The sequence below is a fragment of the Fusarium verticillioides genome, chromosome 4, assembly GCF_000149555.1.
Source record: "Fusarium verticillioides 7600 chromosome 4, whole genome shotgun sequence".
NCBI lineage: Eukaryota > Fungi > Ascomycota > Sordariomycetes > Hypocreales > Nectriaceae > Fusarium > Fusarium verticillioides.
Genome location: NC_031678.1, coordinates 3743415 through 3763121, shown reverse-complemented (window position 1 = coordinate 3763121; position 19707 = coordinate 3743415). Strand labels below are relative to the sequence as shown.

The following is a 19707-nucleotide window of genomic DNA, read 5'->3' as shown; positions in this document are numbered from 1 at the left end:
CTTCTCCCTCCCCGCCGCCTTCACCAACTCTTTGTATTCTACTGTCACGTGTCGGTCTCGGCGATGTAGCCTCGGCGAGTCTGGAGCAACTGACCCAGTGTATATTGCTGTCCTCGGCCTCACTGCAGCTAACCGCTGAGAGTGACTTACTACGGGCTATGGGGCTCGACTCTTTTAGCAACACCGCCAGCCGACCGAACCTAGCTCGGGGTATGGTGACAACCCTTTCTGAGAAGGCCTTCGATATCTTATCGCAAGCGGGATGCTCAGAAGCGCTGCGCGACACAGATGCTGGCGGTAGCTCGAATGACTTTGCCTTACTGTCTCGAGTTCTTGCTATTCTCTCATTTACGCCACTATCTCTACTCTTTTCCTACAACAAATGGCAGGCGACAGACAAAGGTGAAAGCAACGCCCGGGCTGAACTTTCGAACACTATACTACACAATATCACCAGAACAAGACGCTGCTTGTACTATGCAGCGCAGGTCCTCCAACACTTTCGCACCACCAGGCCAGCTACAGTACTTGATATCATGGGCTGTTCAGTCTCCTTGCTATACATGGTACTGTACGTAGATATAATCGAGCAGGAAGATCACGATCCCACTCGACGTGGCAGTGGCGTAGAAACGTCTAGCGCGGAGATCATCCGCCTCGACCACGTCGTTAATGTAGATGTTCTAAACGACTGGTTACAGGTACGAAAACATAAAAGACTCCATGTTCCCGGGGTCGGTTTCCTACACAATGACGGAAGCATACTGCGTTTATACAAGGAAGGGTCGCGGATTCTGGCACGTGGGTCTTCTATATCGAGGATGGCCCAAGTAATATCTGGTCTTCTCGAGTCGCAAGCCAAAGGCCACCCTCTCAGTGACAGGGCGTTCCGAGACCTGTGAGAAGTGCTAGAATATACTTATACCTCTTTACAATGGCGACAGCTTTCCCTGATCAGGCTTTCCGATGCGTCGTCCCTCAATTAGACACTGCTTTCCTGGTGTCAGCTAAAAGATGGTGAACGTCGAGTATGCTGCTTCGTGTAGATGGTAGTAACTACAGATAGTTGGCGGTATATAAAATACCTAATGCCATGGTGACCACAGTTCCGCAGCATGGTTTGTAATTATCAGTACATTAACCTAGCTTCTACATAAAGGCCTCTTATATACACTACTTATTTTGCGACACAAAGTCAAGTTTTTGCTCGCCTTTCAAGCCGACAATCTCCAAGCATGAGCATACCCATCCCACTGCGGTCATGAGTATTCCAACAAATGCTACAATCATCCTGCCTGTCAGCTTACTCGAATTCAGCGAGGTCAGGGCCTCACTAGACTTCACCACGTTGAATGCACGGTTCAACATCTCTTCATCGAACGTGCGTACCAAAGCGGCAAGTTCTTGATCAGATGGCGTACCCTGTCTGAAAGTCGCTTTGTGGAACAGATCAACAAGATTGGCAGCGTCAGTCAGTGCCTGATTTGCTCCCATGCCACGACTCGGCGGCATGAGATGCATGGCATCGCCAAGGAGAATTCTCGAATTCTCATCAATTCCATTTCGCCAATCCTTATCCGGCTTCACAGAGCTGGTCAAAGGGCCTGTCCGAATGTATTCAGTCGCCGATTGCATGATGCGAACAAAAGGATCGCCATAGCCTAGCTCGTTGCGTACGTATTCTATGAGGTGGGGAACGATCTTCTGAGGATCCGAGCCGGCCTTGGCTAGTAGTTCTTCTCCATGAGCTCTGGCTATGATGATCGACCAGAACAATTGGTATGAAGCCTTTTGACCAACACTGAGTTCTTCTGTGTTCTTGTAGATCGACACATACCCAAAGGCATGCTTGCCGCCAAAGAACAAGACGGGGCCGTCTCTGACTAGCGACTCGGGGAGTTCATCGCGGACAGATTGTGGAATATGGCCCCGAGATTGAACCAAGAACTGGCTCTGCAACTTGATCTTGTTGTTGATGCCAACTTGCTTATTGACCTGGCTGCTGCTGCCGTCTGCTGCTATGAGAATGTCGGCATCCTCTGGGTCGTGACCATCGAAATGCAGCCGCACACCACGTCTTTCACCCGAAATGAGTTCAAAGCGCTGGAAGTTATAACCGAAGTGAACCCTCCCTTGGGCGAGCATCGGCTCCAGAAACGTACGACGCAGCCCGAGTCCTGGTAAAGACCGGCTCAGGGGATACCACTTGTGCTCATCTAGGCGTAAGAGAGCCTTGAAGGTAGAAGGGTCAACTAGCGTAGGCGCCGTCTCTTTGTCCTCGGACCAGACCTCGCGGACTTTAGACCAGACTTCAGGGCTGGACACTGTCTTGAGGGCATTCAGGCCACTGCGGCTGATGCGAAGTTGATAGCCGCCTCGCTCTGAGCTAAATGCAATCGTGTCTCGCTCAAAGATCTGGACATCGAATCTCTCCTCTGGGTCCTTCAGTAGACCGTTGGCGACAGCAAGTCCAGCGAGGCCTGCACCAATGATTGCGACTCGAATCTTTCCCTTGTTTTCCTCGCCAGAAAGAAACTTGGATGTGGTCATGGTAGACGCCGTAGTAGTCTCATTGTATAAGCGACACATAGAAGAATGTGGAATTGAACAACGTCTCCAAAATCTCGACATTTATCTGACATCTCACTTATATCTTAACGTCACTTTCAGTCATACTGTAGTGCACTGGCTGGGCCGACGACATAACACCACATCGGACTACCCCGCAGTGTAGTGTGGAGGCGTCCGTATGTGGAACTTTGGTCGGAGTTGTGAACAAGTCCGTCCCGCGGTTGATTGCGGAGGTCTCCGTGCTTGGTCCCTAGAGTCCTTAACAGCCTGGCTATATCAAGGTTTACCAGCTTCCGCCGCGGAATTCTTGAGACAAAACCATCTCAATCTGAACTCAGCTCTCGCATATCACAGATCACTCGCCTCTTCCCTAAACTTCAGCATGGACGCAACAATTGAGTGGCTAGGTAAGTTACCATGGCACTCCACTAAGGTTCTTTTATTAATTAATCACTCAGGTTGGACCACGTTCCGTATCAAGGCCAACGGTCTCGTCATCTTCTTAGATACGTGGTTGGACCGCCCAGACGGGATGCCCAAGGTTTTGGCTGTCGACGATGTGACTGAGGCGGATTACATCTTCATCTCCCATGCTCATTTCGACCAGTGAGTATCATGTCCCCACCTGCAATATCACATCGTACACAGAAGTGGCTAAACAGGTATCTTCCACGCAGTCTCCCCGGAGCCGACAGGATAGCAATCAACACGGGGGCACACGTTATCGCCAACGGTGAAGCCATCAACGCCCTCCGGTCAGCTGGAGTTCCGGAAGACCAGTTGATACCAGTGGCTGGTGGTGAGCGCATCCCTCTTTTCACTCTCGAGTCTCGTCAAGCCGCAACTCGTGGTGAAGTCGACGTCACTCCTGGGCCACCAGGGGCCCCTGCACGTCCAGACCCTAGCTTGGCAGTGGCCTCCGTGCAAGTCTGGCCTTCACTGCATTGCCTGTTACCAGGTAGCTCTCCTGTCGACTTACCGGAAGTTATGGATACAGGAAAGGAGTATATCGGAGGAGCAAGCCAGTACGCTTCTACTCTTGATATCAGGTTTATGCTGCGACACGGTCTCCTCAAGCTCAGCGACCACATGCCCCGTGAAGCTATGGATGCTGTTATGCGCTCTTTCGTCGACTGGATTGATGGGCCTACAAGCAAATGTTCATCTCCTTTTGACGGGGGGCAGCTGATGTTCAACTTTCTGTTTGGAGAGGGTGAAACAGTGCTTTGGAACGGGCATCTGGGTATGTACGATGGAATAGTGCAGACAGTGCAGCCACAGCCAGATGTACTTATTCAGGCAATCGCTGGACGTGGAAACTTGAACGGAAGACCGTTCGATGGGTCGGCGGCGCAGTTTGCGGTGGAATTGTCGAAGCTTTTGGGGGAGCCGAAGAAGGTGATCTGGTGTATGCATGAGGATCAGCCAATCTCACCAAAGCGATTAGAATTAGCACCCGCTACGGAAGCGATGGAGAAGGAGACTAGTTCCAAGGTCACTACGCTACAGCTAGGTGCATCGGACAGGCTCTTCTAACATAGTGTTCGTGGCAACACATACTCGGCCACAGAAGGGGAACATAAATAAATTCATGCACGCTGCCGTACTTAATTCACTGTCTCCTGCAAGCCCATCAATTATCTCTTCGTCTTCTGCTCTTATCTCTGTCGCCTCTATCACAGAAACTAACAGCAAAAGCCTGTTGCAAACCCTTCTACTCATTAATCTGTCCAACCAGGAATTCCGGACCTGGACCCGCCGCATCTGCACCGTATAGAAAATGAGCAGGAAGAATGAACAAAGTTCCGTCACACACTAGATCCGTAGGCAGACAGAAGATCTTGGTTTTGTCCGTAGGATAGTTCGGAATACGGCCCCCAAGCTGCTCGTTCTTGGTATATCCAAACAAGGCAGCTCCAACAACCTGGTTCTGGACGGCGATTTGAAGTTCGCTGAGTGCATATCCGACGACAACCGTGCCTTGACTGTTTAATGCACAGAATCAGCAAGGAAACAGTAAATCGATGAAGAGGATTACTTGCCTATAACCAGCCGTCACGACGGGCGTATCTGGGCACTTATCGTAGGCCATTTGGAACAGCCTTTTAGCTTCATCAATGGAGGCATCAGTAGTCCCCTCCGGAAGAAAGTTGGGCGCGAGATCAGCCGTATAGGGCCCACCAACACCTTGTATCCAGATGTCTGGGATAGCGAGCTGCATGGCCTCTGCGAGGATCGGCCCAACCGTGATTCCCTAACTGGATTAGCTTTAACAATCTGGAGTATGGGTCTCATGCAACGAACAAGGTTGCCAGGTTCTGTGCTACCACGCGCATAGATCAGAATTGCTGGGGGACAACTGGAGGAATCCCCATCCTCAATATCATTGCGGTTGAGAAGGTCTCGGGCTTCAAGTAGGTTGACATCTTGGGCAGCAACGGCTCTCTTTTTGTTTGAGGACGCTGTTGGGAAGGCTGTAGCACCAGCCAGGAGGAAGGAAAGGATGAATGAGACACGCATGGTGAAGAGCGAGATATAAAGACTGAGAACAGTATGCTATTCCTTAGAAGCAATCGCTTTGCCTAATGAACAGAAAGATGGAGTGTGAGCATACAGGCTTATATCTAGAGAGCTGCCTCCTTTTTATAGACGATCGATCTCCTTCAGTATTCCTTAAGATGCTTACAGTGTTACCCAGTGTATAATTCTCCTTCCTCTTCTTGTCTAGTTCGCATAGCTTGGATTCCTACGCTTGATCGGCTATGCGGAATTCACATGGCTGCGTAGTCTCGCTTGTCAGAAGTGCAGTATAGTGTTGTTCTTTTCTTATCACGTGTTAAGCGCCAGACTTTTGCTGGACATGATTGAGCTGTATAGCAATGGGCAGAACTTGATTAATTCATTTCTAAGCCAAGCGAGTCCAGTACTATACAGTGTGTTGATGATGGGGACGATCTTTATTCTTCTCTTGAGTCCCTTTATCAGTATTTCTTCGAACAAGGGACAAATTGAATGCCTCCACAACGTCGCAGTCCAAATTGTGATGTTCACAAGTCACACGACCCCATTTCATGTACGTATCGGGCCTTCTCTGCGAATTGTACCTCAGAGCCACGAACATTGGTTAATGGTATTCAAACAGAGTTCAGCGAACCCCAGAAAGGATGCTTACCCCAGGTTTTGAGATGTATCCCGCAAAGCCTGGCCAACCAAGAAGTGGGGAAGCCGAGGATCAAGAATGGCATCTTGATGCTGAGATGCAGGATCAAAGTGTGGGGTATGCATGCAGCTTGTCAGCCAACCTCGGGTTCAGGGTCCTTCTCTTCCTTGTGATATGAAACATGATTTGACTTGTCGCGACTTTTGCATCTGTGGTCTTGATTAATGGTAGTTGGGCCTGTTCAAAATGGCCTCGGCAAAGGCTGGGTCTAATACTAAGAAGAAGATATCTCGTGGTTGTAAAGTCCTCAACGCGGGGAAGAGATGAGGGAATAAATGAGCGATTCATTTTCTGAGGACATCACAAACGGCGTTTCGTAACTATTTGTGTACGAGTAGGCCACAGCTAAAAGAAAAAAGAGGATGATTAACCTTGAATAGGATTCTAATATGATATAAGGATTGAAAGACAAGCAGTCACAAACTTCAAATTAATCTTGACTACCCTAAGCTTTAGAGTAGCATTATAGTATTTAAAAATACAGGATAATGATACCTCTAGTAATTGCAGCCTTATATTTCTGTTTCTTATTGGGGCCAAATTGTACATAACATCAACTGGATCTGGAAAGTCATGTCCATGAGAAATAAAATGCCGTAACCTCAGCGGACAACGAATTTTCTGACCCTGCGATCCCTCCACTATCCTTTGGCACATCAATCATGTACACGTGAGCCACTGCAACTCGTGCCGAGACTCCGAAAGTAAATGGCGTAACCTGAGCCCGGATGCGGCACGAAACCAAACATTGCCTCACTTGGACAAACGGCGGTATATAGCGGCCCGAGACTGGCAATCTCGTCTGAACATGCCACCACCAATCATACCTGTGAGGCACAACCCTCATCTGGTAGGTGGAAAATCTCCAAGTGCCGTAGATTAAATACACTGATGAATAAAAAAACCCCTCGCAATCCATTCAATTTTGAGCATGTTCGGGGCTTGGTGAGCCTTGTACCCCTGCGTCATCCTGTTTCGTCACGGAGGCTTCGTATCCGAAAAACTGCAAAGGACAACGGAACCAGACTATCACGTCACCTCAAAGCGCTCATATAAAGTAGGCCTATAATTCGCCAAATATGATGCTCAGACCTTCTTTGAATACAGTGTCATTCGTTATTTGCTGGAATTCACCATGAAGTTGCTCACTCTTCTCGCTGCTTCGGCAAGCGTCGCGCAAGCTGCTCTTAAATGGCAGAATGTCCGTTTTGGCGGTGGAGGCGGCTTCGTTCCTGGCATTGAGTTTCATCCTACTGCCAAGGGCGTTGCATATGCGAGAACTGACATCGGTGGACTTTACCGTCTCAATGCGGATGACTCTTGGACGCCGCTGACTGATAGCACTGGTGTTGATGCCACATGGTATGTTGAGAATCAGCAATCAGTAGAACGTACTGATACTTTCGTAGGAGCCGTTGGGGTATCGATGCTTTGGCCCTTGATCCAAGTAACCCTAACAAGGTTCTCACTGCTGCTGGATTGTACACAAACTCATGGTAACTCACCTCAAGCAAACTTTCCCATGTTGGTCGGGAGTCTAATGCTGTTATAGGGATCCCAACAAGGGAGCTATCGGTATCAGCAATGACAAAGGCGCCACTTGGTCCTTCACCGAGCTCCCCTTCAAGGTAGGCGGTAACATGCCCGGCCGCGGTATGGGCGAGCGTCTCGCCGTTGACCCCAAGAACTCCAACATCATCTATTTCGGAGCCCGGAGCGGCAACGGCCTCTGGAAGAGTACGGATGGTGGCAAGAGCTTCTCCAAAGTCACATCGTTCACCAACGTCGGCACTTACATTGCCGATCCGAGTGATAGCTCTGGATACAACAGTGACATTCAGGGTTTGTCCTTTGTCACATTTGACTCTACCTCATCTCTTGTCAATGGAGCTACGTCGCGCATCTTTGTCGGTGTTGCTGATACAAAGACTGCTTCTTTGTATGTCACCACTGATGCGGGTAAGACGTGGAAGCCCGTGGACGGCCAGCCTGTGAAGTATCTTCCCCACAAAGGTCAGTTCTCACCAAAGGAGAAGGCTTTGTACCTTTCTTACAGCAATGGTGGTGGACCTTATGATGGTACTGCTGGTGCGGTTTATCGCTACGATATTGCCGCCAACACTTGGAAGGATATCACCCCACCTGGAGATATCTACTTCGGCTTTGGTGGTCTTGCCCTCGACCGCCAGAAACCGGGTACTCTTGTCGTTGCCTCACTCAACTCTTGGTATCCCGATGCCCAGTTCTTCCGATCAACTGACTCTGGCAAGACCTGGTCTACGCTCTGGAACTACAACGCCCAGGGCAACCTCGACCTCCACTACAGCATCTCTACACCAAAGGCACCTTGGATATACAAGAACTTCATTTCCGTTGATACCAAGAAGCTGGGTTGGATGGTTGAAGCTTTGGCCATTGATCCCTTTGACAGCAACCACTGGTTGTACGGCACTGGTCTGACACTCTACGGTGGCCATGATCTCACCAAGTGGGACACCGTTCACAACATCACTATTGAGTCTCTTGCCGACGGTATCGAGGAGACCGCAGTTCTCGACGTCAAGTCTGCACCCGGAGGAAGTGAGCTTCTTGCGGCCGTCGGCGATGACAGCGGTTTCACCTTTGCGTCCAAGAGCGTTCTTAGCAAATCTCCACTCTCAGCCTGGGACAACCCAATGTTCACGACATCTACTAGTGCTGACTACGCTGGCAAGAAGGTTGGCAATGTTGTCCGAGCTGGAAATAGCGACAGCAACCCTCAAGTTGCGCTATCATCCGACGGCGGTAAGTCGTGGAAACTTCATGGGGCGGCTGAGCAAGGCCCCAAGGGAGGTTCCATCTCCTACTCTGCGAATGGAGATACAATTGTTTGGTCTCCCGAGAACCAAGGTGTCTTGAGGTCTCAGAACGAAGGCAGCTTCGCTTCTGTCTCCAGTCTTCCGAACGGCGCTCTCGTTGCTAGTGATAAACAAGACAATGACTACTTTTACGGTGCATCAGGGTCAAAGTTCTACGTCTCCAACAACACAGCTTCCAGCTTCTCCACTGGTGGATCTCTCGACGGAGCAAATTCTGTCAAAGACATCGCCGCTCATCCTACCAAGGCGGGCGAGGTCTGGGTCTCTACAGACGCTGGTATCTTCCGCAGCACAGACTACGGCAGCGCATTCTCAAAGATTGGCGGTCTTAGCAAGACTGAGCAGATTGCTCTCGGTAAAGGCTCTGGAAGCAACTGGAATGTGTACGCTTTCGGAACAGGGTCTGCGGGCCGCAAGTTATATGGCAGCTCTGATCTTGGCAAGACTTGGACTGATCTCCAGGGTTCCATGGGCTTTGGTGCTGCGGACAGTGCTAAGCTGGCTGGAAGTGGCAACGAGGCGGGATTGGTCTATGTTGGAACCAATGGGCGTGGCGTCTTCTGGGGCCAGGGAACTATCTGAGTATATATCTATTCTAGAACTCCTTAGTCGCGCTTACAATTATGTTCACTATTTCCGGTCACTGGTCTTATACGTCATTCCTAAGCCTAGCAGATAATCCTTCGATGTGAAGCTGTTACAATTAGCGCCCACGTCCACTGTTTAAACATGTTCAATCTCAGTTGCCTTCATTTCCCCCTCATCTTGCTCTTCTAAGGCCCTCGCAGCGATGCCCTGTAGATAGTTATCCCTCGCCCGAGACGCGAGAATGGGCACGTCAGGTCCGAAGAGCAGATCCATGTCCTCCAGCTGTACGCCCTTTGTCTCTGGGATAAACAGCCACGCAAAGATGATTGCGAGAACAGTGCAAGCACCGAAGAAGAGGAAGGTTCCATAAGTGATACTGAGCAGTTAGCTTATACCAATACTAGGTCAAGACCCTGACTTACCCAATCACCATGTGCGGCAAGCTGTGGACCACAATGAACTGAGTCACCCACTGAACACAGATACAGAACGCCATTCCAAGAGTACGGACTCTGTTTGGGATGATCTCGGACGTGAAGAGCCATGGGATTCCATTCCAGCTCATACCATAAAACAAAGCATATATGTATACCATCGCCACGGCAGTTTTCGCTCCCGCATCCATCGGTGGAATGTGTTCAAACGATCCTGACACCTTGGAGTAGCCAGCCAGGTAGAACATTGCGATACCAGAGCCGACGCCACCTATCAGTAGTAGCGGTCTTCGTCCTAGCTTGTCGACCAAGAATGCAGCATAGAGCATGGTAGCAGCCATCTTCACGATGCCAAAAATGCCGGTGGCGAGCAGGCCAACAGAGGTACCAGTGAATCCGATGGACTTGAAGATGGTCGGGGAGTAGTAGTTTATGGCATTTATACTGCTCTTGTTAGCTGTGCCTCGTATCATGTGCATCATGACTCACCCTGTGAAGTTTTGAAAGGACACAAGTCCGCAAGACAAGACTATCCTACCACGAACTCCAGGCTGGAAAAGCTCTGAGAATATCTGGCGCCAATTACCTCTCTGTCCTGTCGATGACATCTCATGTTCAATGGCCACCTCAATCATGGACATCTCTCGGTTAATGTAGGCATGATCTTGAGGTAGGTTGCGAACCCAACTGAGATTCTTCCTGGCGTCTTCAAGTTTGCCTTTGGAGACCAACCATCGAGGTGACTCAATCATGGGTATCATGAAGATGACCAACAGGCCAGCTGGCACAAACTGAACAGCGACAGGAACGTGCCATTGCATATTACCTTCTGGACTGATGTTCTTATTGACACCGTAGTTGACCCAGAATCCACAGACCAATGCAGCCTGAAGCATGACTTCGAATGTCCCGACCAGTCGTCCACGGATCAGGGCAGGTGAGCATTCAGACACATAGATTGGGAGGATCATTGCACTGGACCCAACGCCCCAACCTGTAAGTGCGCGACCTACATACAGACAGTCGAGTCGGCCAATCATTTGAAGGGCCGCACCAATGGAGAAGATTATAGCGGCGAGAATAAGGGTCGGACGACGGCCAAAGCGTTCAGCGACAAGGAAGCTTGATGCACATCCAAAGAAAGCACCGCCTTGGAAGGTCGATACGATATTGGACGACAGATTTGCTTTCGCAGAGGCACTTGCTGTGTCTAGACCGTAGGTTCGCTGAAAGGAGGGTAGACTGAGAGTACCTCCAATGAAAGCGCTGTCGTACCCGTACATAGCAGCTTACAATGTCAGTGTTGGCCGTAGAGAAGAGGAAAATACTGCAAATACTCACAAGCCCATGATGCCGAGATGGCAAGGAGATAAGGCCGGAACCCATAGATCTCGCGAGGAGCGTCTTGACCGTCAAGCGACGAAGCCCTTACTGCCAATGGATTGCGCATGATGACTGTTCGATACAGGTACAATGAGATATTCTGACACAAGACCACTCAATACAGGGATCGTTCCCGTCTTAAATGCGAGCAAACAGATCCTCATCCTCGGCCATGCACGACCCGAGGATCTGGCACGCGATATAAAATTCTGCAGATTATTTCCGTTATCTGATCCAAACATTCATCCACCCCTGCATTGTCCCCGCATAGCGTCTGGTTGCCCTCCTGGAATTTGGGTCTTGGCATACCCCGGAAAGGGATGGACGCGGGGAAGCTGGGGTAGATGATCAGCACCAACTCACTGATTGGCATCACTACGATATCTTGGGTAAATTATCTTCCAGCCGATGCCCTGCTCATGCTTTTTGATGTTTTTGGTCTCCAGTGGCGGGGCTAGCTTTTGACTGTCTTTGAGTCACGTCGGCGAACTTCCAGCCTGTTATACAAGGTTCCAGCAATATCCGTCAGCCAAAGATTGTAAACCGACATACTCTCGCAGACCAATATGACCCCGAAGAAGCTCCCTACGTTCGATGACTTGCCTTTGGACAAGAACGGTCCTCCAGGCAATGCATGGGGTCTTTGGGGCCCGGACGATCAACTCGGTAGGCTCAACTTGCTGACACCAGAGACCGTTCGCGCTGCAGCGAGTGAGATAAGAGAAGGCATCCGAATATCTTTGGACTGGCCACTTGACAAAATTTCACATCCCCCTTTTGGGAGACAAGCTCTCGAGCACCATATACTCAACAAAGCTCCCATGACGATGAATGACGACGTCATCACGCTGAATACGCAGAGCAGTACACAGTGGGATGGTTTCAGGCACTATGGTTAGTACATCTGCTCTGTGAATTGACAGCGCTGACTGCTAGAAAGGATACCAAAGGACTGGGCAGTTCTACATGGGCCACAAACAGGAGGAATTCGTTCCAGGATCACAGTCTCTTGGGATCGATGGTAAGCCCACGAGCATCAATCTATTCTAGTCTCTGTCTCATAGTCTGCTCACAGCTTATGCCAACAACGGCGGCATCATCGGCCGCGGCGTTCTCATAGACTGGTACTCCTGGTCCCAACGCAACAACATTTCACTCTCCCCATTCCAAACCAACGCTGTAGAAATGTCTCACATCCATGCTATTGTTGCTGAAGAGAACATCGAATTCCACCAAGGCGATATCCTCTTCATCCGCGTCGGTTTCACTGCACACTACAACGCGCTCTCACCCCAAGAGCAGGAGAGCTTTCCCAACCGCCAGCCTGGAGGTCTTTTGGGGCTCGAAGCCACGAAAGAGTCCCTTAAATGGCTTTGGGATAGCGGTTTCGCAGCTATTGCTTCGGATGCGGCTGGCTTCGAAAGAGGCCCTGCGACAGGAGCGTATAATCATCCTGATATTAGTATACATCAATGGGCTCTGGCAGGATGGGGAATGCCAATTGGTGAGCTCTTTGACTTGGAGGAGCTGGCAGAGAAATGCAGAGAGAGAAAACGCTGGGTATTCTTCTTGACGAGTGTGCCGCTTAAGGTGCCGGGCGGTGTTGCCAGTCCAGGGAACGCAGTAGCAATATTATAGACCGTTCAGTAAATCTATGAAATGCGCACAGTGGAATTACAAGCTTTGTTCTCTTACTTTTGGCGGTGATGTTCTTATCACGCCATAACTTATCGTGGCTAACTAATCAGTTTTAAATAAAAAGATACGCTATATTGAACGGAAGAAACTCATTAGTACCTTTTCAGGCGTTTATGAGCATCAGGCTTCATGACTGTATAACTCTTCAATTGGATAATGCGAAGCTGATAGTGGCTTATGAAAAAGAAAACATCTTACTGAAAGCACACGTCTCTTGAGGGCCTCTGAGGTGCATACCTCGTATAACCACCGGACCACCGGGTCCGAGGCCTTAGCTAGGCACAATCAATACACACACATCCCTCTCAACAAAACCAGTGTTGATTGCGGCACGATACCAGCTTACCTTTAGGAACTTTGGTCGGGGTGGGGGGAGATATTCGGCTAGTTCAGGATCTATTGGAAAGGCTCTGACAGGTCGCAAATATGTAGATGACGCCTGTGCTGTTTTTGGACGCCCCCGAGATCACTAAATTGCAGGCGTAGTTGCCCCTAGGAACGAAAATCACCCCCTGAACGAGCTGGAGAAAAACAACAACAGGGGCGCACTGGCTGAAATAGCACGAAAACAGAGCCCCAGGTTGGCTCTTGAAGAATACCTTGAGTACTTTACATGCAACTAGGTAAATTGAACAGAATAGTGCGTAAAAACCTCCGCAGTGCCTCTGAATTTCTCTGTTTCTATCAGCAATTTGTTCATTCGTTCCCGACTCTTAGCTGGCCATTATGGCCTCCAATTCGTCTTCACCACTCTTATTTGCCCCCCTACACGTTGTCGGATATATTCTCGAGCACTTAGATTCATTTGAGCAGCTCGGTCAAGCCATCTCGAGTCATCGCATCTTTTACAATGCATTCAAAGAATACCCTCGCTGCGTTGCCCAGGCTGTCATTACTACGCAGATTCCCGAGAAGGTTTTACTGTATGCATTGCTATCAGTCGAGACTAACCGAATAACGCCTGGAGACTTTCAAACTCTGAAAGAGATCATCGCCCGCTTCTACCCAATCAACGGTTATGGAGGTGACCGTCCGGCTAATGTGAGCTACTACCAGGACGAGGTCTCAGAAGCAGCCCTTGCCAGCCCTGCGTTGTTGCTAAACAAACTCTCGTGGTCTGAATATGTCTCCCTGATCCAAGATTACGAGGCAGTCTTGCTTTTAGGTCAGGCAATGGCTCAAGAATGCGTAGCCAAATTGGGTTCGTTTGGTATCACTCGTACAGGTCCACTCACAGCTGAGGAGAGATTCCGCCTGGATAGATCCTTTTACCTTTTCCAAGCAATCTGCAATACCTTTTGTACTGAGGCATGGCCCAACGGAGGCTGGATCTACAACCAGAAAGATTATTTGGTGCCACATGAAGACTGGCGTGATGAATATGCTGCAGAAGTGCTTTCCTGCTGTTTCTCGCCGTGGGTCAATCATCAAGTGCAAAGTGTATACCGCTTTCTCGAAAGCAATATCGTGACCGGTAAGTACAATTAAGGAGCCTTCGTTGGAGCCAAGCTAACCATACCAACTGCATAGCCTTTCGTTACATTGCTGAAAACGATGTCGGATATGCTGGCTGGAAACTTAGACATTCGAGTGTCTTTCAGGATTGTCTCAGGCACGATGAGCTGGTTCGTCACCCCTTTTCCTTTCGTATTTCTCGCTTCAAACCTTCTCAATGCAACGCATGGAGTTTGTGTGATACACACGCTGTCTAACACACCTCTGCCATAGTTCACCCGAGGTCTTTGTTTCCACGCAAATGTAAAACAGGCAGAGGACTACGAGACCAGATCGAAGCTACTGAAACCGCCCTCGAATCCCGATTGGCGATGGGACGTGGATCGACTCTCAGAGGTCTTCCGCTCATTGACCTATCCATCAAACGCAATTGTGCAACTGCTACAATCCTCGGACATGCGGGTCGGAGAGCTCGGCGATTCCTTAGGTTTTCTTCAGGGGACACAGGATGGAGAATTCGATAATTTGGAATCGCAGTCATGTCGCAGCTGGAAGTACGCTTACCGCCACTGTGACTTCAACGGCTATGGACTCACTACATATACGTCCTGGCTTCTGGAGTGTGCATACGTCATGTGGGACTTACATGGGACTTCTGATAGCCTTTTGTCTGAACGACTTAATGTGATGATGATGGCTAACTTCCCTCCTGAGGCAGAAATGTGTGACGAGGAATATAACGAATTCATTCGTTCCCGGACGCAGCGGGAGCAGATCTATTCGCGTGGTGGCGAAGGTTGGTGGCCTACCAAGGGGGTCGACTTCAGCCGGGTTACCAGGCTTACAGACCAAGACAAGGAAGAGCTACTCAGTGAATGGAGGGAGAATGGTTGGGTGGAACCGCTGAAGCGTAAGAGAAGCGGCAGCTCTAGCTCTTGTTCTTCAGTCCAGTCTACCGTAATTGTCAGCCGGCGTTACACTTAATGCCTATCGAGACATCAATATGTATGTAGTATTAGTGTATAATAGTTAGTTAGTGAAAGAATGTCAGTTTCTCGTGTCAAAGGAGTATTGTTAGCTACCTGAGCTTGTCTAGCGTATCCGTCCCGCACAATTGGATCTGAGATAATTCCCTGTCACCCCTTACACCTTCGCCGTTTACCCTCTCGGGGAAGGAAATTCGGTCTTTATTTGAAACGGACTAATCACAACTCTTCATGCCGGCACACCTCTGTAACTCCCTCTGAATTAGCTTTGCAGCCAATCAGACCCTCTGTAATCCACGGCAAGCAGTTGCTACAGCGCAGCAAAGTGCTAATTTGCCTCAGTTTCGACTACCAGCTTGGACAGAGTAGCATGGCTGGAGGTGATGGTATGGAAAGTCATATCTCAGATACCGTTTGACTGAAAACCAATTGTTGCAGTTGGCTGAAACATGAGACATAATGGCTTTGGGAAAAGTCACGCAGAGGACAGCAACGATATGGCTGTAAATAACACACGAGCGTCATTGGGGAACGTTCTTGGTGAAGCAAACGATAGATAAATACGTCAAACTAAAAAGCCCAGGAGTACAAAATAAGAGTTACAAGGAGATCAAATATGAAACAACACCGTACAGGTGCCCCTCAATCGCCCCGAGACATCCACTCCACCATCAAAAGAATAGGTCTCCATAATTGCCTAGTTCACCCTACGTCTCTTGGAAGCATTGTTTCTCTCAGACCCTCCCCGAGGGCGTCCGCGTCCGCGTCTGCCCGATCCATGTCCCCCATTCGCCTCGTCCAACTTGCGCTGATTCTGTTGAGAATATTTCAAGAAACTGGGAGGGTCCTCTTTCGTTACATTACGGCTATCCCAATCCCGCTTGCGCTTTGTCGCGTTCGTGGTGGGCTTGGTAGCAGGCTGAGTGACAGTTGTGGCTCCGGCGTTGGCTGATGCTTGATGGCCTACAAACTACCTAGGTTCCGGATCCGGCTTATAAACATCCAAAAATGCTCGTCCGGCTGGCGTGTTTCTGTAGGCTCGCAATTTGTTCAAGAGGAGCTCGTCGGGTAGTTGAGGCTGCTGAACATCCCTGGCCCATGAGGGGCCAGCTTTTCGCCACTTTGCGCACATCCTCAACATCTTCACAACTTCGGAGTTCTTACATTCTGTTGAGGTGGAACGATGTAGCTCGGGACAGTTGACACATTCATAGGGCCCGGATTCTTTTTTGCACTCGCTTGTAAGGTGGCTTGCCCTACACTTACCGCACTGTATTGGATTGTTGCACTCATTCTGTAGATGCGAAGGCTTGTTGCACCTGTTGCACCAGAGATCATATGCACGCAGATCGACCGGCCTGAGAAGTGTCAGTTAAAGATGGCTTCGGACCAGGATGAATACTTACGTAACCTTTCGCAAACGAGGAGACCCGTCCACTATCACACCACTGCCCTTGCAGAGCTTCTCTGCATCCTTTCGGGACTCCATGGACAGTACGAGTGCATTGCATCGTCTGAACACATCTGTAATGGTAACTCCATTCCATTGAGACCAAGTTACCTTTTGCGATCTTGGATCCTGATTGTGCCGAGAAGCATAATACCCTACGATCTCGACACAGTACCGCTTACTCTTGACTATGAAACCCGGCTCAAGTCCAAGGATAGAGCCGAACCTGCCAACCTCGAGACGAATCTTATCCTCCCAGACCTCGTCGACGATAGTCAACAACAGGGTGTTGTCTCCAACAGCCCGGATATCTGTCACCATATTCCAAGGGGACCCTGCAAAACGTAACCTCCTCATGGCGAAGTCGCATTCCGTGTCTTTTTGAAACTTGTTGAAATTCCCGTTGCCCAACTTGATTCTGATCTTACCCCTGGTGTCCAGGACCTCATCCGGCATCTGATGCAAGAGCGCTTGGAGAATCTCGTGCATCATCATACCAGTTTCTATATTTTGCGTGATGACCATCTCCAAAACACCTTTGAGTAGACCATTGATGTTTTCGAGGGAAGTATTGACATTTGCGAGCATGGCCTCCATTGGCGGCGAGGTTGCGGGGGTCGCAATACCACCAGGGCTGGTGGTATTGACTGGAATGATTCCGGCGGGGGGAAGATTGACGGGAATGATGACATCTTCTTGATTTGTGTTGGTCTGAAGGGCCTCGCTTTCTTCTCGATCTTCGTTCTCTGGAAAGGATGCATCATCGTCCATCTCAGAGTCTGACACCCTCAAGTTTGGCGGGGATGGGGCGTAGGGACTGTCAGCTCTGTCATTGAGAGGCTGGGTAGATTCCCGAGACTCTGGCTCTGAATCGGACATTTCGCAGAATGAAACGTTTGTGTAAGTGAGTCAAGGAATGATGGAAAGAAACAAAGAGATGTTGGAGTTGATGAATGAGTGTAGTATGGATTGTTGATTGATTGTTTGAGTATAATCACAAAATAGAAATACTTGACAAGTGGCACAAATTGAGAAGCGAGTTGTAATTGCATGCAAAGAAGTCGTCTGTTGCAGTCATTTACCATCATCGCCATTGTTTTGTAAACATCTCTTCACCTATCTCTCCAGGTCGCTAAGGTTACCGGACGGTCGATGGCTACGCACCGCTTGCGAACCGAAAAGACTCAAAATGGGCATTCGCCAAAGCAGGATATTAGAGACCATATTCTAGACTTGGGGCTGGAAGACAATGTGACCATAACAATAGCCATTTGGAGGCCCCGACACCGTGCACGGAGTGAAAAAAGAAAGAAAATCGGCCAAAAACCGCGAGATTTGTCGGTGTCAGTTGAGGCCGTCTGGATTGCGCGTTGTTAGAGACAATAGTGGGCTTGTAGCGAGGGATTGGAGCTTTATACGCCTCCAAGGCCGGCCAGGGAGTCATCATTTAGGTTAAAATCATATTAGCTTTATGCTGTAACCATTGGTCAGTCATCGTGGTATCGATGTCTAAGTTGTGGGCTAGAAGTGTTATTTGCAGTTGAGGCTTGTGGCTGAGAGCTTATTCCGGCAGAGAGAACCTAGTGGGCTTGTAGGGTTTAAGGGTTCAACAAAGAAATTGTGTCCTGACTAGCAGCCAATGACTTATTACAATATTGTTCAGCTGTCTAGGATCTCGGCCCCGAAAAAGAATAATTGCGCCTATGGTTGAGGATCCATTGAGCAAAAAGCCAAAGGTGTCTCGTAATTAGCTGTATGTACATGCTAACTAGTCACATTTTGGAAATTACCTAGGTTCGCCTAAGGTAGTCTCGGGAAACTCCACTCCTTGAGCCTTGAGCAGCTCAAACTGGGCCCTGCTAGCTATAGATAGCGCCGGTCGCTTGTTGGTGGCTGATGAGCCTCTTAGCGCGATTGGTACTTTTCTCGACATCAATCTGACTGTGTTGCAATTATATTCGCAATAGCGCAGCGGCCGATGCCTGCCAGCACGGCAAAGTAAAAAGAAAATCCGTGGGATTGTTGGTCATAATTCTCGAGCGGACGAGGCTTGAGAAGTTTGGCCCTGCAGGAATGTAACCATTTCTAAAGACTCTAGACTCCAGAGTTCGGATATGAGGCAAGGAACAGTCAATAGCGTATTCACGGTGGGCTGATCAATCCTGGCACGGAAAGGCTGCTGGGCAGAATGCCATGTTTTCTCGAGTGGTGAACAATAACAACTTTGTAGTCAGATTTGATAATCAGATGTCTGTTACATCCCGTCCAAGAATCTCCAGATTGATGCATACAACGTCTTCATTATGATTACTAGGTTCTCTCTGCTGGAACAAGCTCACAGCCACAAATCTCAACTGCAAATAACACTTCTAGCCCACAACTTAGACATCAATACTTCATTATGATTACACCGAATCTCAATTCTGTCTTCTCGATGTATCAACTAAACCATCAATTCATACACTTTATTATACACTTTCCCTCTGGGCGTTATGACAAGTACCGTCCCGATGGACAAGCCACGCTCAAAAGGCCAAAAAAAGCGATTCAAGTCGCAGCGGAGAAAGCAAAGGCTGACTCGTCTGATCGACAGCCCCTCAGATCTCAACATCGTCCAAATCAACGTCAAGGGCGCTGGAGAAAGAGTCCAGGCGCTCAAAAGTTGGATTTAGCGAGCAAAGGGTCGACATCCTCTGCCTCCAAGATATCCCATCCAATATGAGAGCCTTCCAATTTCCTGACCATATTCTTGCGTTTGGTCCCAACAACCCTGAGCTTCTCCCTCCAAAAGGCGAGGAACAAGGCAAGACCAGGAAAAGAAAGGCCATCCACATCACGAACAAGTATCTCGAAAAGGAGAAACTACACAAAGTTGCATACCTAATACACAAGTCGATCCCGATTGCCGATTGGGATGTGGAATTCCATGACGATGTGAATTTTGGTTTGGCCGCCACGATGCTGCTGCGGATCAGTGACGATCAAACCATAGCAATTCACAACGTCTACAATCAGTTGAAGCATGTCCATATCCCGGATCTTCTCCAGAAGGTCACTGCAACAG

The 19707-nt window shown here is 49.2% G+C and overlaps 8 protein-coding genes across 8 annotated transcripts; 4 read left to right on the top strand and 4 right to left on the bottom strand.

The window, feature by feature from the left end:
• Positions 1 to 1173: 1173 nt before the first annotated feature.
• On the bottom strand, positions 1174 to 2550 carry FVEG_12348 (hypothetical protein; the record flags this gene model as incomplete). Its single annotated transcript, XM_018901696.1, has 1 exon — positions 1174 to 2550. One exon carries the CDS (start codon positions 2548 to 2550, stop codon positions 1174 to 1176), a length of 1377 nt encoding a protein of 458 aa, XP_018760236.1.
• A 403-nt stretch (positions 2551 to 2953) lies between these two features.
• On the top strand, positions 2954 to 4107 carry FVEG_12347 (hypothetical protein; the record flags this gene model as incomplete). The annotated part of the gene is made up of 3 exons (XM_018901695.1): positions 2954 to 2978; positions 3030 to 3177; positions 3249 to 4107. 3 exons carry the CDS (start codon positions 2954 to 2956, stop codon positions 4105 to 4107), a joined length of 1032 nt encoding a protein of 343 aa, XP_018760235.1.
• A 178-nt stretch (positions 4108 to 4285) lies between these two features.
• Positions 4286 to 5091, bottom strand: FVEG_12346 (cutinase; the record flags this gene model as incomplete). The annotated part of the gene is made up of 3 exons (XM_018901694.1): positions 4286 to 4556; positions 4587 to 4825; positions 4876 to 5091. The coding sequence occupies 3 exons, from the start codon at positions 5089 to 5091 to the stop codon at positions 4286 to 4288; spliced, it is 726 nt and encodes a 241-aa protein (XP_018760234.1).
• Positions 5092 to 6926: 1835 nt separating this feature from the next.
• FVEG_12345 (xyloglucanase) lies at positions 6927 to 9231 on the top strand (the record flags this gene model as incomplete). Its single annotated transcript, XM_018901693.1, has 3 exons — positions 6927 to 7153; positions 7201 to 7287; positions 7344 to 9231. The coding sequence occupies 3 exons, from the start codon at positions 6927 to 6929 to the stop codon at positions 9229 to 9231; spliced, it is 2202 nt and encodes a 733-aa protein (XP_018760233.1).
• A 141-nt stretch (positions 9232 to 9372) lies between these two features.
• On the bottom strand, positions 9373 to 11121 carry FVEG_12344 (hypothetical protein; the record flags this gene model as incomplete). The annotated part of the gene is made up of 4 exons (XM_018901692.1): positions 9373 to 9613; positions 9660 to 10115; positions 10161 to 10959; positions 11013 to 11121. 4 exons carry the CDS (start codon positions 11119 to 11121, stop codon positions 9373 to 9375), a joined length of 1605 nt encoding a protein of 534 aa, XP_018760232.1.
• Positions 11122 to 11620: 499 nt separating this feature from the next.
• On the top strand, positions 11621 to 12692 carry FVEG_12343 (hypothetical protein; the record flags this gene model as incomplete). Its single annotated transcript, XM_018901691.1, has 3 exons — positions 11621 to 11948; positions 11995 to 12075; positions 12130 to 12692. 3 exons carry the CDS (start codon positions 11621 to 11623, stop codon positions 12690 to 12692), a joined length of 972 nt encoding a protein of 323 aa, XP_018760231.1.
• Positions 12693 to 13478: 786 nt separating this feature from the next.
• On the top strand, positions 13479 to 15191 carry FVEG_12342 (hypothetical protein; the record flags this gene model as incomplete). Its single annotated transcript, XM_018901690.1, has 3 exons — positions 13479 to 14226; positions 14283 to 14377; positions 14481 to 15191. The coding sequence occupies 3 exons, from the start codon at positions 13479 to 13481 to the stop codon at positions 15189 to 15191; spliced, it is 1554 nt and encodes a 517-aa protein (XP_018760230.1).
• A 972-nt stretch (positions 15192 to 16163) lies between these two features.
• On the bottom strand, positions 16164 to 17522 carry FVEG_12341 (hypothetical protein; the record flags this gene model as incomplete). Its single annotated transcript, XM_018901689.1, has 3 exons — positions 16164 to 16417; positions 16460 to 16551; positions 16600 to 17522. The coding sequence occupies 3 exons, from the start codon at positions 17520 to 17522 to the stop codon at positions 16164 to 16166; spliced, it is 1269 nt and encodes a 422-aa protein (XP_018760229.1).
• Between the last annotated feature and the right edge of the window lie 2185 nt (positions 17523 to 19707).